The 17,231-nt window shown below is 38.8% G+C and overlaps 1 protein-coding gene across 1 annotated transcript; it reads right to left on the bottom strand.

The window, feature by feature from the left end:
- Window positions 1-7,983: 7,983 nt before the first annotated feature.
- On the bottom strand, window positions 7,984-16,601 carry FGA (fibrinogen alpha chain). The gene is made up of 6 exons (XM_045831271.1): window positions 16,445-16,601; window positions 14,041-14,166; window positions 13,400-13,583; window positions 11,447-11,592; window positions 9,628-10,864; window positions 7,984-8,893 (listed from the first exon to the last, which is right to left on the bottom strand). Exons 1-6 carry the CDS (start codon window positions 16,571-16,573, stop codon window positions 8,184-8,186), a joined length of 2,532 nt encoding a protein of 843 aa, XP_045687227.1. The 5' UTR covers window positions 16,574-16,601; the 3' UTR covers window positions 7,984-8,183.
- Between the last annotated feature and the right edge of the window lie 630 nt (window positions 16,602-17,231).

The following is a 17,231-nucleotide window of genomic DNA, read 5'->3' as shown; positions in this document are numbered from 1 at the left end:
GTTACACCAGAACTGAGGTAGATGTGAACTTTTTTTTTCTCCATGTCTCCCCAAGAAATGAATTTATCAACTCAACATTTTTTTACTTTGTATTCTCCCATCACTTCACTCCAACTGCCCTGGGCAACTCGACCCCAGGTCCCCTTTCTGTAACTTAGCGTCACTGCCATTGGTTTTCTTGGAAACGTATGGTCCTGAGGTTCATCCTCTTAACCTTCAGGGGTGTCCAACCTTTTGGAGTCTCTGGGCCACATTGGAAGAAAAAGAGTTGCCTTTGACCACACATTAAATACATTGCAACACATAATCTCAAAAAAAATCTCATAATGTGTTAAGTAAATCTACGATTTTGTGTTGGGCTGCATTCACAGTCATCCTGGGCCACAGGTTGGACACCGCTGTGTGACAAAGGTTGCTAATTTTTATCATGGAAATGCTATCACTCTCATAATTTCTCATCAAATCCAATTTCAACTTTTACTTGGTTTTCTTATACCCCTAACTACATTTATCTTTTACTCTGTTACTGCGTGTAGTGTCCTAATATAGTAATAGAAAATTCTGATCAAGTTACTTTTCTGCTCACTGTTATTTCCCTGTTATCTAAATTTTAAGTCAAAATTCCTTAGCTGGGAGTGAAAATGGTCCAAGCACTGCCCTCAGCCCCACCCCCACCCCACATCTGCTTTCTTGTCACAGTGAATTTTTCACCATTCTAGGAAGGGTCAGGTCCTCTTTCTGTGACACTCCCATTGGTAACAGTGTCTTTCCTTCAAATCCATCTGGCAAATTGTTCTTTGTTCTCAAGCTTCTCTTATTTATTTGCTCTATCTACCTTCCTCCTTCACTAGTAGTGAGCTTTTACGCATCTGTGATTCCAGAGTCATCAGCCCATCAGAAAGGCTGATTTTCATAAGTTCGTAAATATTGGGTGATTAATCCAATGATTATCAAGTTCTTAGGTACCTTGTCTTTAAATATATAGAACACATTTTCCGATAAAGGCACAGACAGAAACTCAAAATGTGAAATCCTTGAAAGTAGAACTTTTGCAGAAAGGCTGACAGGACCCACAGTGCACGGAATTGTGGGTGGCAGGTGGCAGGGGCCTCACCCAAGAGCAGTGCCTCTCCGACCTTTGTTAACCCCCTGAGCACTCACCGAGGGTCTACAGACTTTCTAAAGGATTCCTAGAGCTGAAAGTAAAGCCACAGATTAAAAACCACTGTAGTCAGTAATCTGACGATCAGTTCTTAATTAATGGACAAGTAGCAGATACACAGAGACCTCTCGAGGGTGATGCGTAATATCTAGGTCTCTGGAAAGAAGTAGGCTTTCTTACTGTGTCACTTGATAAGAAATGCTAGATATCTGATTTTGCCCTTTCAAGGGTCATAGTTGTGAATATAATAAAAAGGGGAGTATCCCCTAGTTAGAATGTATAAAACAGTAGCTAAAAATATAAACTCATGACTTTTATGAAGATATTAAAAAGATGAATTGAAAATTCCTAATCCCAGACTATGGCATGAGAAGTATAATGTATTTTATTATACAACTAAGACTGAAAGTAACTATAAAGGATATAGGCACTCAGGAAGTAACCTTCTAGTTCCTCTGCATTTAGGGACCAAGAAAAGCAGCTAACCAGTGCGACGAAAGGATCACCTTTTCAGGGGAGCACAGGCTTCCCCACCTGGGGCGGAAGTGTGGATAGTGCAACACCAGCAGCTGCCCTCAGCTGGCGTTTCCGTTTCAGCCTTAGCACCAAACATCACAAGCACCTATCGTCCACACCTGCAGAGCTTATTTAAAATACAGTTTTCCTCGTGTCACCCAGGTTTATTTCCTCAGACTGTCTGCATGGGAAGAACCTAAGAGTCTGTATTTTTAAATAAATGTCCTCAAGAGACTCTGGTCACTGGCTGGATTTTGGAACAACTGATCCTGGTGACATTGGTATTTACCGGAGACTCCTGTCTTTCACTCAAATGCTGACCATGAGGCAGTATTTAGAGCAAATGATCATTTTTGAAATCACTGTGACTGCAAAGTGGCCACTGCCTATGTTCAGGATTTGACTGGGGTTTACCAGCATGGTCTCCAAACACTGGGACCACTATTTCAGCTCCGATGGCCCGCAGCCTCTGATGATTCTCTAGGTGAGACTTCCAGATTTTTTGAAGTATAGATGCTGCCTACCATTGGTACAGAGACCAGAGACTGCCATTCCTGAACTCCACCCCTCCCTCCCCTGAGGCTAGTGATCGGAGGGCCTCCCCTCGAGCTTCCCCTGGAGCTCGACTCTGCACCACGCCGCACTGTGTTGCTGAGCAGTTGTGGCTCAAGCTATCGAATGGAAGGGTTGCTGTGTATTTTATCAACATTAAGTGTTGTTTTAGATAATGCAAGTGGTACCTATTATTTGTAGACATTGTGAAAAATAGAGAAAAATGTAGAACCACGTAATTTCAGCACTAATATGGAAGCAGCTAATATTTTGGTTTATGTTTTTCTTGTTTTTCTGTACATATTTTATTACCTAAATTCATCCCATTGTGTCATGGAAATTTTTCTATGTTATCTGATATTTCCTAGAATATCAAATTGTATAATACGCTTTTTAATGGCCATATGACATTCCGTCATGTGAATATTCTCTATTTGTTTAAGCAAGTTTCCGCTATTTGACATTTAGATTTTTCTGAACTTTTTCTAACAAGATAATACTGAAATTAGCATGCCTAAATTTTTGCATATATATAGTCTGTATGTAGTATAATATACAGTACTATCTATTTCCTTCTAGAATAAATTCCTAGAAGCAGAATTTCTAAAGAAAATAACAGGTTTTAGCATTCTAAAGGCCAAATATATATATATAATATATATAATATATATGGAAAATGTATATATATGTATATATACATATATTATATATGTGTATATATAATATATATGGAAAATGTAATATATGTATTATATATATATTATATATACCTAAATAACTCTCCAGAGTTGTATCAAAAATTGTATCAATTCACAACACTTGGTATATGCAGAACTACAGGTATTTTTTATTTTTTCTCCCTCACTAATTCTGAATTTTATAATTAAAATATTGGCAACTTAATTTTCATATCTTTAATTACTAGTGCAAGTAAGAGATTTTAAAATGTTTAATGATCATTTGTCTTTTGAGAATTATCTTTTATATTCTTCCTCAGCTTTCTATTAGCATAATCATCTTTTATATAAATTCTTAACTGTTCCTTTTTTGTATGTAAGGTAGCAATCAGATACATGATATTGCCTTCTGTGTATTCAAGTATTTTATTTCCTAAGTGATTAGACTGGGAGAATCATATGCTTATGCGACAAGTCTCAACTGGTACCAGTATTAGCCACTGTGCTCTTTCTCTCCTTTTGGCAACCAAGATGTGACCAATAGGTGACATGTTTTTTGTTTTGTATATGGACTAAAGTATGGTTTTCCAACAACTTTGTATTTTCAGCAGTTTCAGTCTTACAGAGAAATGACAAGAATGGTTTAATGAATACCTTGATGTCCTTCACCTAGATTCACCAGCTGTTTGCAACATGTGCTTTATCTCTCCAAAGGATATACTTTCAATGCAGTTTTGCAACGGTTTATGTAGGCATGCGACCTTGAGGTCACTGACCTATTGTAGATAGAGTCCAAGGTGGATTTAGCAAATATTTTCTAGAGTGCTCTGTTGCAATCCACATGTAGCCACCTTCACCCCTGAGCTGATGAACAGGGAGACCACTGTTTAATAGCTGACTACTGTTTAATCAGTTCAAACTTAAATGTTCTTGCCTCTGTGGTTTCAAAGTGTTGCTTTTACACTGTGGAAATGGAAGACATACTGTCTAGCTCTTGTATAAGACTTCATTTGAATTACTATGCAAATTCCTTACCATCTATGATGTTTAAAGCCCTTGCCTTCCTTCCCCCTATTAAAAATTATTCTCCATCACCAGCTTTTAAAGTGCTTGGGAGTCAATTAAAAATAAGATGTGGGTTAATCAATAAATGCATCAATCAATAAATAAAATATGATATTTCTAAAATGGTTAATTAAACCTGTATAATATTCATGGCTACCAAAATCCAGGTGTTGCTTCTTCTCAAGTTCTTTCAGTATACCATAAATGTTGCATTACTTCATTCAAGTATAACTAATGTTTAGTTTATGATTTTTGTAACCTGGGTGTACCTATATTAATATGGTGTCATTTTCTTTCAGGCTTTTCTAGACATGATTAGACATTAGTGAACTTGTCTTGTTCTAATTCACCAGCTGTGCCCCTCATGTCAGCTAACTAAAGTGGAAATGTATTTTGTTGGTTACAAAAGGAAAACATGATAGAGTATAATTAGATCAATAATACCAGTGGGGAAAAATAATTAAAATTGAATGCTATATATAATAGTCTTATGTTTAAGTAAATGTAAAATACAAATAAACAATCCAATTAAAAAATGGGCAAAGGAATTGAATAGACACTTCTCCAAAGAGGATATCCAGATGGCCCATAGACATATGAAAAAAATGCTCAACATCACTAATTATCAGAGAAATGCAAATTAAAACCACAATAAGATATGACCTTACACCTGTCAGAATGGCTACCATCGATAAATCAACAAACAACAAATGCTGGAGAGGATGTGAAGAAAAGGAATCCTAGTGCACTCCTGGTCAGAAGGCCAGTTGTTGCAACCACTATGGAAAACAGTATGGGGTTTCCTCAAAAAATTAAAAATAAGATTCCTTTTTGACCCAGAAATTCCACTTCTGGGAAAACAACCAAAGAATCCTGAAAGTGTGTACATCTTATTCCCCTTTACTTTTTCTGACTCACCACCCCAGCCCCTCCCTTCTGACAACCATCAGTTTGTTCTCTGTAGCTACGTGTCTGTTTTGTTTGTTCTTCCATTCTGCTTTAACTCGACCTTAAGATAAGGTCTTAAACAAGATGAAGCCATGATTTGGCTTAGTTTTGAAAAGGTAACTATGGAGGACGAACAAAAAGAGGAGTGGTAAAGCAAGAGGTTAAGAGACTATTGAACAGCCTAAATCAGAAAAAAAATAACACAAGATTGCATAAGAATACAAAAATGCTGTTAGAATGACCAATTCTAGAGTAAAAGATGGTTTGGGAAGAGATTAGTTACAGGAATTTTAATAAAGAAGCTGAGAAGGAGCCCAAATTTTCCAAATTACAAAACTGCAAGGTTAATGATGCCTCTGAATGGGAGAAAAAATAGAGAAGATGCAATAGGCTTTGATGAAAGGTTATTGGTTTAATCTTAAATTAATGAGAAATTACACGTCTAACCGGACGTGTTCAGTATTAGTGGAAATAATGGATCTGATGTCAGGACTGAAGTTTTCAATTCAGCTATCATCAACCTATGGATTAATTGAAACTATGGTGATTGTCAAATTAACCAAGGAGAAAATGTACACATAAGGAGAGGAAAGATAGGAAAGATAGGAAAGATAGGAGAGATAAGCTGCTAATTGCTTACCCAACATCTGTTCTCTGTCTCCTCCTTAGTAACAGAATCCTAATTTTGAGTGGGATAGCCTGTATCTAAGCTAACAGTTAGGTGTCTCAGCCTCTCCTGTGGCTAGGTATGTCTGTGTGACCAAGCTGTGGCTAATGAGATATTAGAAGAAGTGCCATACAGAACATCCAGGAAATTTCCTTCAAAGAGAGAAGGCACTTGTTTTTACTTCTCTTTCCTCATTCTTCCAGATTTCCAGAGAACATAGTGTTTAAACCATGAGGTAAACCTGAGGATGGAAGCCACTTATCAGGATGATGGTTTCCTGAAGACACTACGGGGACATGTTCCTGTAGGCATTTCTGTGGACAGAAAATAAGTGTCCATTTTCCTTAAGCCACATGGGTCCAACCTAATGCTCACTGATAAAAATGAGTACTAATATTATTGTAGTGAGAAATGGCTCCATTTAAGGAGTGGTCTAAGAAAGAAGTGGCCAGTTAAAAAGACTAAGGAAAGTGACATGGTTAGGAATGATATACCAGAAATGAGAAAAATACAGATCGAAGAGAATGATAGGGACACTGGTAGCAGATGTTTTAAAAAGGCCAAGTAAGAAGAGTCTTGAATGTAGGAAATTAACTCTAGAACTACAAAGTTATTGTTGACTTTAAGGAGAACAATTTCAAGAGAGTGAAAACCAACTTAAAGTGGGTTTCCATGTAAATGATCATCAGAGAAGTTGACTTAATATTTAATTTCAGGAACAAAGGAAATAGAGCAACAGGTTAAAGGTAAGGTAAAATGGGAAAGAGATACTTGGTGTCTTTTCTCACAATTAAATTGTATGTCTAATTTCATGATTGTACTAATATTGGGTGTTGTTTATTAAATTTAAAAAAGTTGCCTACTCTTTGCTAATGAACTCTAAGCCTTCAAAGTAAGTGAGAAATAAATGACCCTTCACACTCAGAGTCATTTTCGTTTTGGGGACCTGACATTGTGAGATAGTGATATTGTAGAAAATAAAATTCTTCCTACAAATAAAATTCTGAGGAGGTATATGTGTGAGTGACTACAAGGTGGGCAGAGAGATAATATGGAACTTCATTGCCTAAAATAAATGAAACTTTTTTTTAATTCATGGGAAGTTCTTATGCAAGTATCCAATGATTTGGAGATGTATCACTTATTTGTAGCAAGGATTTTTATTTGCACGTAAGGAAAAGCAAGAATACTGAGACTTCACATGTGACTCACTTGTGAGTTTTTATGCTCACTTTTCTGCTTCCCAGGCTCTGGTCCCTAGCCCTAACCCCTTCCTTCCTTCTCTGTTTTCCTGCCTGCCTCCCTCCCTCATCCATCATGCGGTTTCTCCCTCCGTCTCTTTCCTTCCCTTACAAGGAGAATGAATGCAGTTATATTGGGATAGAAACTATGCAGTTGAGTGCAATGTATTGGGATCCCAATGTGCTTGGGATATTTTAATACGTTTTTAAGAATGCATGACAAGTAGTACTCACTAGGATAAAATATGAATTAAGAATTGGGAGCAGGAGCTGAGGCCACCAAGATCAGAGATGCAACTTAGATCAAAATATAATATTAACCAATGTAATATGTTGAATTTATGAGTTGTATGGAGGTGCTTTCAAACAAAAGTTTTACTTTACTAACACCTAATGTGTCACAGACTGTTACAACTGGTGGGAAAATAAAGTAAAATAAATGCTATGAAAATTATTTACCAATGAGTAAATGCTATCTGGTTTTGGAAACTTACAAATATTTTTAAAAATTTAAATGCGTTTTTCCAAGTATTTTTTTTGGAAAGAAATTGATTAGACTCTGGAAAAAATATTTAGTGTGCATTGTGGTCTTCATTATGAATAGACTCTATTTCTGTTCTGATGGAGTGCATGCCCTGCCTTCCTGGATTTGCTTGCCAGCAGAAGAGATAAAATGACTTTGGGAATTCTTCTACAAAAGCCACCCATTGTTAAATTTAGTGCTTTGCAATTTAAAACATTGATTGGTTTTAAGTCATTCCAATTAAATATGAGATAACTTTTCCCTTAATCCTTACTAGAGGACATTTTTTTCCATTGTTTTAGAGAGAGAGGAAGGGGAGAGAGAGAAACATTGGGGATCGCATACACACCCAGCGGAGGGATTAGACCCACAACCTAGGTATGTGCCCTGGCCAGGAATTAAACCCACAACCTTTTGGTTACAGAACGACAATCAAGCCAACTGAGCCACACGGGCCAAAGTGACTTTCCTACTTGACCATGTCCCTATGACTTTGAATGGTATGGGAAGAGAAGTACTGCAAACAACACCCTTAAGGGTGGCAGAGAGGAGCTTTCATCTGACTTCCTCTTTCTGATGTACTGAATGCCCCTTGGTGTATCCTTATAGAAATTTTAAAACTCACAGAGTTATTTTAAAGGTTTAAAAAATCATATAACTTTATTTTTTTTAAGCACTAATATGTCTCGGTTACATTTAGCTACAGTACAAAAAATAATAAAATAGCACCCGGGAATTTTTAAGTTGTAGAGAATCTTGACTCCTTCATCTTCCTTATTTTCTCTCCACTTCACTAAACAAAACGGAGTTCTCTCATTTCCACTCTGTCAGCTTACTGGGCTACCAGAGGCCTGATTTTCATGCGGACAGCCCTGAGGGAGTAATCGGCTCCTCTGAAGGGCAGCCAGACCACCCCATTCTCAATCTCATAAGGACTGTTGTTCCTGGGGTCGTAGAAGCCCCCAGGGTAATAGATGCCATTGAGATTGGCCGCCTGGCAGTTGTTGTACCACCAGCCTCCACCGTAGACTTCTGCACAGTTCTCTTCCCACTGGTCTGCGTCCCTGTCAAAGGTGCTGAACTGCATGCCAGCGTGAGAAGTATACTCAGTGCCTTCCTCCATGGAACCCTCAATCAGAGCATCACCCGCCGTGCCCTCATAGGAGGAGACCTGCAGAGCGTAGCCTTCTGCTTCAGAGCCTACCCTCAAGTGATACTCTGCAAATACCCAGTTCCCAGACCAGTCCTCTAATTCAACCCGAAGGACAGAGCCTCTCAGGGTTAGTAAGTGGAGGTATTCATTGCCTAGCCAGAATTCTCCTTCTCCCTTGTCATTCAGGCTGCCGAAACCTCTCTTGTAGTCTTGCCACGTCCGGTTAAAATTCAGTGATCCATCCATTCTTTGCTGGATCAAAAGCCATCCTCCCAAACCGGTCTCTTGATCGCAATAAACTGAAAAAATCTTACTGGATCCTGGTAGCTTGATATTGAAAAGGCCACTTTGGGCACCTGAAGGATGTGTTTGGAGGACATCATCACAGTCTAAAAAAAAAATTAAGCTGGTTGGAAGAAGTTACTCTCATTTACCTTTACAAAGATAGGAATGGCCCAGACTAAAACAAAGGCAAGATATTGGCTTCCTTTTCCTACCTACCCTTCCCTTTTTTCCTTCCCTCTTTCCTTCCTTCCTTTCCTCTTTTCTTCCTTCCTTCCCTCTATGGAGAAAAAATACACTTACACTGGAATGAATCATAAGCAAATGAGTGGCATTTATACCTACACATCGCAAAGGGGATTTCTTCAATGGATTTGGAATTTTACTTGCATGTACTGATTAATAGCAAGTAACCAGAAAATATAACTAAGCATCATTTAGCACTAATATAACTTGTTTCTAACTTGATCCCCATTTCAAGTGAGAGCCACTCTAAATATATGATTCCAACAATGCACATTTTGAATAGTAAAAAAATTGGTTAAACAAACTCAAAATCGAGTTTCAGTGGGATTCATTCATTTAACAAGTATTTATTGAATGGTGACCCTCTTCACTATTAGGTATGTGGGGATACAGAGGTGAATGTGATAGACAAAGTCCCTGCCCCTGTGGAACTTACAGTCCAGCATGAAAAACAAACAAATAAAAGGTGTAATTTTAATAAAGCATGAGAGAAGGCTAGGAAAGAATTGCAAAGTGCCATGGGAGCACATTGTAAAAATAAGTAACTTAGTCTAGAGGGTCAGGGAAGGCTTCCCCAAAGGAGAAGTGCGGATACCTCTGGCTGGGCGAGTTTTACTACGGCCTCTCGTGGTAGTACGAGTTCCTCTGACGTCAAGAGAAGTTTTTTTGACTTGGTGAGAACTGGATTCCCCTAAGTCGGTTATAAAGTCAGATGCTGAGCTCATAGAGTGGGTCTTAGTCTCCAATTCTCTGTGCGCAGGTAACGAGAGTAATTTTTCAGTTGAGCCCATGTCAAAAAAATCAGCGTGCTCAGGGAACCTCCTACGGAAGTCATCTAGGCCACCCGTGCCAGAAAGACTGTATGAGCCTAAATCGATTGCATCCCCACAGTCAGAACCATCTTCAGAGTTTACCACTTCTTCAGTCACTTTTTTGTGTCCATCAGCACCTATAACAGTCTTCGTGACGGTTTTGGAGCATGAAAAACGACGACCGGGGGTTGGGCCACCAGTGTTGGCCTTCTCATTACTAATCAGAAGCTCTTTTCCTCCGTCAGAAGTGACCAGTTTACCTGTGTGGTAGTGCTCTTTCCTTGACCCTGTGCTTATACTTCCCAAATCCTCTTCAAATGTGCCCCAGTCTGTATTCGTAGGCCTGGTGTTCCCATGCCCTGAGCTATCTGGCCTAAAACTTCCAGACCCAAGACTTGAATGGTCCCAAGTGCCAGTACCACCAGGTCTGGAACTGCCAGATTCCCAAGTGCCAGTACCACCAGGTCTGGAACTGCCAGATTCCCAAGTGCCAGTACCACCAGGTCTGGAACTGCCAGATTCCCAAGTGCCAGTACCACCAGGTCTGGAACTGCCAGATTCCCAAGTGCCAGTACCACCAGGTCTGGAACTGCCAGATTCCCAAGTGCCAGCACCACTAGGTCTGGAACTGCCAGGTTTCCTATTTCCTGTACTAGCAGGTTCAGGATTCCTGGTGCTTTCAGGGGCTAGTCCTGTTCCATAAGATGCAGAGTCTCCTCGGGGATTGCCGTCTGTTCCAGACCTCTGTAACACCATTTTCATCTGTTGCATTTCTGTGAGTGCCCTCCACTCTGGAGGGGCTGTCTGAAGCTGACTCTTGAAATCTCTGGGAAAGAAATCTAAAGCCGGGCTTATCTTTAACACTGGTAAGTGCTGCCTATATTTAGAGGGAAGCAAGTCTTTGGCAATGATCTGTTCAAGTTGTTTCTGCTGCTCTTCATAGTCCTGTAGATCTATCCCACGCGTTACAGACCTACTGCAGGACCCTTGGCAAGATCGGATCTTAATATCAATGTCCACCTAGACAGAAGAGGAGAGAGAAGAAAAAAGGTAGATATATGCAAATATAAGATATCTATTGAGTTCTTACTACTTAATTTATTTCTTGGAAACTGTTTTCATTTCTTTGACTTGGAAATCTACCAACCAAAATTTTATTTTCCATTTATGTAGTATCCTCAGTGGAAGAGATGCAGGGTATTGTAAGGCTGGCCAGGAGAAGCAATAGGAACTATTTGGATTCATCCTAGAACAGGTCAAGGGCAAATTGCTATTCCCTCTGAAAGGCAACACTAATGAAGTGATCTTCAGTGAGGCTGAGGGCTCAGAGGCTTGGCAGTATCAGGAATTTGAATAAGACAAGCAGGGACTAAATATTTGATTTTGAAATTTACTCTTTATGTGCCCTGGGAAATTTTATTTAGTATCACTGAGCTTTTTTCTTCATCTGTAGAGTGGGGGAATAATACCCACTTTGTAGGTAGATGAGGGACATATAACGCTTTGCTCTACATGTAGTAGGCAGTCCAGCGAATGGCTATTGCCTTGCTCTTCCCTGTTATTCAAAAATAAGGAAATCCAGTGATAGAGCCACATCCTTACCTCCAGTCGTTTCATATCTATCAACTGAGCCTTGACATTTTTCTGCAGAAGCTGGATATGCTGTACTTGTTCTGTGACTTTGCGCTTCAGAACTTCAAGCCTGCTTCTCAGGTCCTCCGACACTTGGCTGAATGTATTATCATGGTCTGAAATAGAAAATACGGATATTAAAGTAGCTGCTGCATGATCTGCTTGTAATAACCAACAAAAGAAGGAAATCTACTTAAAAATACTCCCTGTTTTATTTTCATAATAGTTTGTTCTCTGGATATTAACTTTGTGAGTTGCGAGTCTCTTAGGCGTTTGATTTTTGGACACTGTTAAGCCCTGTTGTCATCATGGATGCCAGTTAAGGTGTCCTGCTAGCAATTAGTAATCCAAATAATTGCAGAAGAAAAAATCTCTTTGGAATTTTAAAGGTGTGATTAAGAGATAAAAAATTGGTTTTATCACATTCCAATTATTTCATCATACGCTTACTCAGGGGATTCAAACATGTGCTTGGATTTTTGTTTTCATAATTTCCTATGTTTTTTCTTTGTGTGTATGTGTATTTATCAATTCATTTTCAGAACAGTTTTAAGTTTCCAAGAAAATCGAGAAGGTACAGAGATTTCCCACATACCCACGGCCCCTAACATACATAGTCTCTCTCGTTATCATCACTCATTGGAATGGCACTTTTTTTAAATCAAGGATGAGCCTGCATTGATCATCATAATCACCCAGAGTTCATAGTTTACCTTATGGTTCACTCTTGCTGCTGTACATTCTATGGGATTGTACTAGTAGAAGGATGAATGCATAAGTTCTTGAGGATTCTATTGGTATATCATCTTACTCAGAGATTCTTAGCTCAGCCATGTCCAGTCTAGTAATGAACCTGTCACAGGCATTCTTCACTTCTGTTTCATTATTTTTAATCTTTGGCATTTAATTTTAGTTCTTTCTTAGGATTTCCATTTCTCTGCTTGCATTGCCCATGTTCTTGCATAGTCACATTCTCTACTTCATTCATTAGAATCCTTGGCATACTAGCCATTAGTGGCTCTAAACTCCCAGTCTGATAGTTTCAGCCTCCCTGCCGTGTCTGGCTCTGATGCTGGCTCTGCCTCTTCAGTGCATGCCCTTTGCCTTTTGCTGTGCCTTGTCATGTGTTTTTCTTGATAGCCAGACATAGTGTAGTGGGAGATGTGTTCCTGGATTTTCTTACTGAAGTTTTCTTCTTACCCACGGATTTGAAATTATTCCTAACCTTTTATTTAGGTCGACAGGATCACTCACTTGCCAATGACTGCTGCACCATTGACTTTAGATTAGTTAAGTGTCTCCTGAAGATACAAAGAGTCCAGCAAGGCTTCAGGAACTGGGGCCTCACTAAACTTGCTGCCCATGTGCAGAACAAACCCAATGTTTCCTGATCCTAATGAGCCCTAGCCCTCATCCCGTGAGAAAGCTATAACATGGCTATGTATTTTAAAATTAAAAACAACAACAACAACAACAACTGCATAATCAGCCTAGTGGAGTCTCTGGGTTGCACTCAACTCCATCACATGACTGCTTTGTGTCTTTAGGAAAGTCCCTGGACCTCTCAGTTCCCTCCTCTGTAAGAGAGAAACAAATCGTATCTACTCAAAAGGGTGGGCCCAGCTTATTTTCAGTATATACCCTTGGAAAGAAAACACTTAAATTCTAGTCTTCAATCCAGAATTCTGACTTCCATTGTGATCTTAAGCAATTCTAAGCTGACCTTTTTTACATTATAACAATAACAAAATTGCAAACCCCTCCTTAAGAATTCACTTACACCTTAATGTACTCTTAGAAACACAGTACGTGTTTTTACATGAAGTATAACCTCAGTTGCCATAAAGAGACACCATATTTAGGATTTTTGATGTTGTTTTGTTGTGTGCTATAAAGTCAAAACACTAAATATGTAATACTCACTGTTAGCATTGGCAAAATCCCCTCTCACTAGGTCAATTATATTCTTGGTCAGTGAGTTAGAGTCCTTGTTGTTCTTCTGATAATCGAATAGTGAGTTTTTTAGCTTATTTATTCTGTTTGTAAAATCTTGATTAACTTCATCAATCAACCCTTTCATTCTGCAGCCAGAAGGGCATTTTTGGTTCTGAAAGTGAAGAGAAAAAACTTACATTAAGGGTCTATCTCTTGAGTTCAGTACAATTTTGAAGGTTTCCATGAAGCTCTTATCACTCCCTGTCCCTTCAGATCATCTATTGATTTAAAAGTTGTTTAAGAGGACTAGTCAGAGCTCATGAGAAGCCCTGTAATGAGGACCCTCTCAATCCCAAACTAGACCCCATGAAATCTTCAGGTCATAATATTCCGATTCTGAGTATCTTTCTGAACATGCAGTTAAAATCCAATCTCTTTATCCCACTGATGACCAGAGTATGGGAGGTAATTTAAACAATGCTCTCTGGACTAGGTTCCTTTTCACTTAACATGTAAGGAGTCATTCGATGATTTCCATTGAGCAAGTTTTCTGCGACCTCCTGGGGTCAGCCGGCAGACATCTCTCACAGCACGAGGAAGGGTGCCCCGTCCCCAGGCCCACGGCTCACCCAGTCGTCGTCGGAGCAGAAGGGCCAGTCTGTCTCTCGGCAGGAAGACTGCTGTCTTTCCATCAGCCTGGGGCCACGCGCAGCTCCTCCTTCAGCTAAAAATTCACCTGGGCCCGTCTCTGCAGTCTGGAAGGATTCATTCACACACACAACAGGAAGGAACAGTGAGCAGATAAGGCAAAGACACTTGGAATGCCTGCCAGGCACAGAGTAGAGGAGGGGTTTTCCAAGAGATTGAGTGCACCAGCTCTGGGGGCTCTCCAAGCTTTGGGTTTCTTATTTTATTTTTATTTTTATTTTATTTTATTTTATTTTATTTTATTTTATTTTATTTTATTTTATTTTATTTTACTTTACTTTATTTTATTTATTTTACTTTGTTTTATTTTATTAATAACTTTATTGTATTTTTCCATTACCATTTTTCCCACTTACTCCCTCTTCCACCTCCACCCCACACAATCACCAAGTCCATCTGTTCTTTTTCTTTTTTGCTCAATCTCAACACCCCCCAGCTGTTCCTTATCTTTCAAATGAAAACCCTAAAGCCCATTTTTGGAAGGTGTAAGAATGAAAGGAGATAAGGTGTAGAAATTTCTTAACTGTGTTTGACACTAAGTCATATAGTAAATGGTAGACCTTTTAAAGGCTCTGTTATAAAAGGAAAATTATTTGAATGAACGAAATTACTTAAATTTTATTTTTTTAATTTTCATTAATGTCTGTAGATCAATCACAGAAAATTTAAGGAGTTCTTTCTCCTATAATTCCTGTTTTAATAGGAAAAAGTCTCCATTATCTTGGCTTAATGTCTGTCACTCCTTTAAGTTTCTGCTATGGCCTTGGAGGTCCATAATTTGAGCAAATATTACCAGGGACACAAATGTGGCCAGTTCAGATTCAGAAATGCTTTTTAGGTTGCTCACTCATCTAATATTTTATTTGTGTTTAAAATGAAGAAAAATAGAATGAAAGCATAGATAATGGTTCACAACTGACAACATTTTTGGACATCTTATAATTAGAAATTCAGATTAAAAAAATTTTCTCTTGTGATCTATGAGATAAAAGAAGACATGAAAGTATTCTAATAAGATTTTATAAGCTAACAAATCAATGCAAGGCTTAGGTTTAAGCTATTTTTACTTTGTACCACCAACTTACAAGGATTTTGCTATGACTACTCTATTTCATTGTATTATTTCCATTGTCATGATTCCCCCCAACCCTCCTCTACCTCCATCCCCCCATACCCACCACACTGTTGTCCGTGACTATGACTATTTTGATCTCAGACAGCTTATTCTTATAATTAGCTAACATTTGTCATCTCATTTAAAAAATACCTCAACCATAATATCAATACTAATTCAAGCAATCAAGAACAATTTATTTAAAGTAACAAATGTAATCTTTTTGTCTAAGAAATAAGATGATATAAGACACAAGAATAAATGACACAAGAATAAAAGCAGGCAAAAATTGAATATTTATGCCAATAACAGGGAAAAATAACTGAAAGTTATGCATTATCCAAAATATCATCTTAGCAAGTTATGTTAGTTTTATTTCCCATAAAAATATTTACTTCTTGTTTTACTTTAAGAGAGAAAATTAAGTTAGAAACCCTCTTTAGTTTTTTTTTTCTGTTCTGGTTTAAAAGCTTATGAGCGGTGAAGGAAAAGAAATAAATTGGAGTAATTCACAGCCTCGATGTAACTGAGTTTGTAAACATATTTGTCATGTTTTTTTAGAAGATCAAAGTGTTTCAAAAGCCTTGTTGAATAAAGTTTCTCTTCTATAGGTTTCTGGAGTCAAACTTTAGAAGTTATTGTAATGTTTAGTAATTATCTTAAAACAATATAATTGCTTCCAAAAAGCATATTGCCTAATTACTTAGTCTCATCTGACTTTGCTATGTAATATATTTGCAAAGACAACTAATTTGCTTTGCGTTTGTCTTAAAAGAAGCACAGAAACAATCTTTCAGAAAAACTATATTAAACCACTGTTCTGCTTATTCTGAACATATAGCAAGAAAATAATAATTAGATTTAAATAACTTATGTGAATTTTTTTTCTATTAACTAGTAGTAACCATCTCAAGGCTTTAGAGCAACATAGATATCATCCCTTAAAAAAAACCACCAAGATGTTGTAAGCCTGAGTTACATATGTTAAAGCTTCCCCTGTGAATTTGTTGTGTTCCCCCCAAGTCTCCCTCTTAGGGTCATATTACCCAGCACTGCTGAGGTGTTCAGCCCGTCTGGGAACTCACCTCCACGGCCCAGAGTTTGGAGAACTAACAGGGTGAGGACACAGGGAAAGTCGACTCAGACATGCAAGCTCTTTGTGAAACAAACACCAGACAGTGAGCAAGAAGAGAAAGCAAAGGAAGCCATACCCAAACTGTGCCTGCCAGGCTCAGGACCAGGCAAAAGATCCTCACGGTAGACATCTTTCCTGAGGGTGGGGTGGCTCCCAAGGAGCGGCAAGAAAGGAGGACTGCCCCCACTCCCAGTGCCCATCTCATTTAAACCTTCTGGAGATTTGATTAATCATTATCTTTGTCCTGTTTAGATGGTCAACATGCACTCCACATTCCTTGCTTCTTCTCCAAGGTTGGTGTCCCAGAAGTTCTTGCTCAATTGCTCCACACTTGTTTGCTTCCCATAAGCTGTTGCGAAGGTAGCGACAGAGAGGGGCAGATCCCACATTCCAGGAACAAGGTGATTTTCGAATCCAAAGGGGAACTGTGGGAGGACATACCCAGACCCGAGTGCTTGAGGGAATACAGAGAGGGGCTGAGGCAAGCCAGCTGTATGTAACCCGTGGTGAAGCAGAGTTTAGACAAATGGTATTTCACTTCATGTAGGAATTGTGGCTGGGTGATCTGACCTTTAAAAAATGACGGAAGGCCCCCTAAAAGCTTACCTGGAACAGGTAATCTTTTCTCTATCCAAAAGACAGCAGCCCCCGACTCCAAACATGGGTTTAACATCCTAGCTACAACATTTCCCGGTTCTGTGGTTCTGGACACATTACTTTGCCTCTTTATGTCTCAGATTCCTCATTTTTAAAACGGGAATAATGATAACCTGCCACACATGTTTTACGAAGAATAAACGAATTAATCCTTGTAAAGCCCTCAGAGTAGCGATGGCCACACGCTAAGTCCAGTGCTCAGTACG

This window comes from Phyllostomus hastatus, unplaced genomic scaffold (genome assembly GCF_019186645.2).
Source record: "Phyllostomus hastatus isolate PE091 unplaced genomic scaffold, TTU_PhHast_1.1 phas_contig_159, whole genome shotgun sequence".
Taxonomy (NCBI): Eukaryota; Metazoa; Chordata; class Mammalia; order Chiroptera; family Phyllostomidae; genus Phyllostomus; species Phyllostomus hastatus.
The sequence above is the reverse complement of the archived record's forward strand: the minus strand, read 5'-3'. Positions and strand labels throughout refer to the sequence as shown.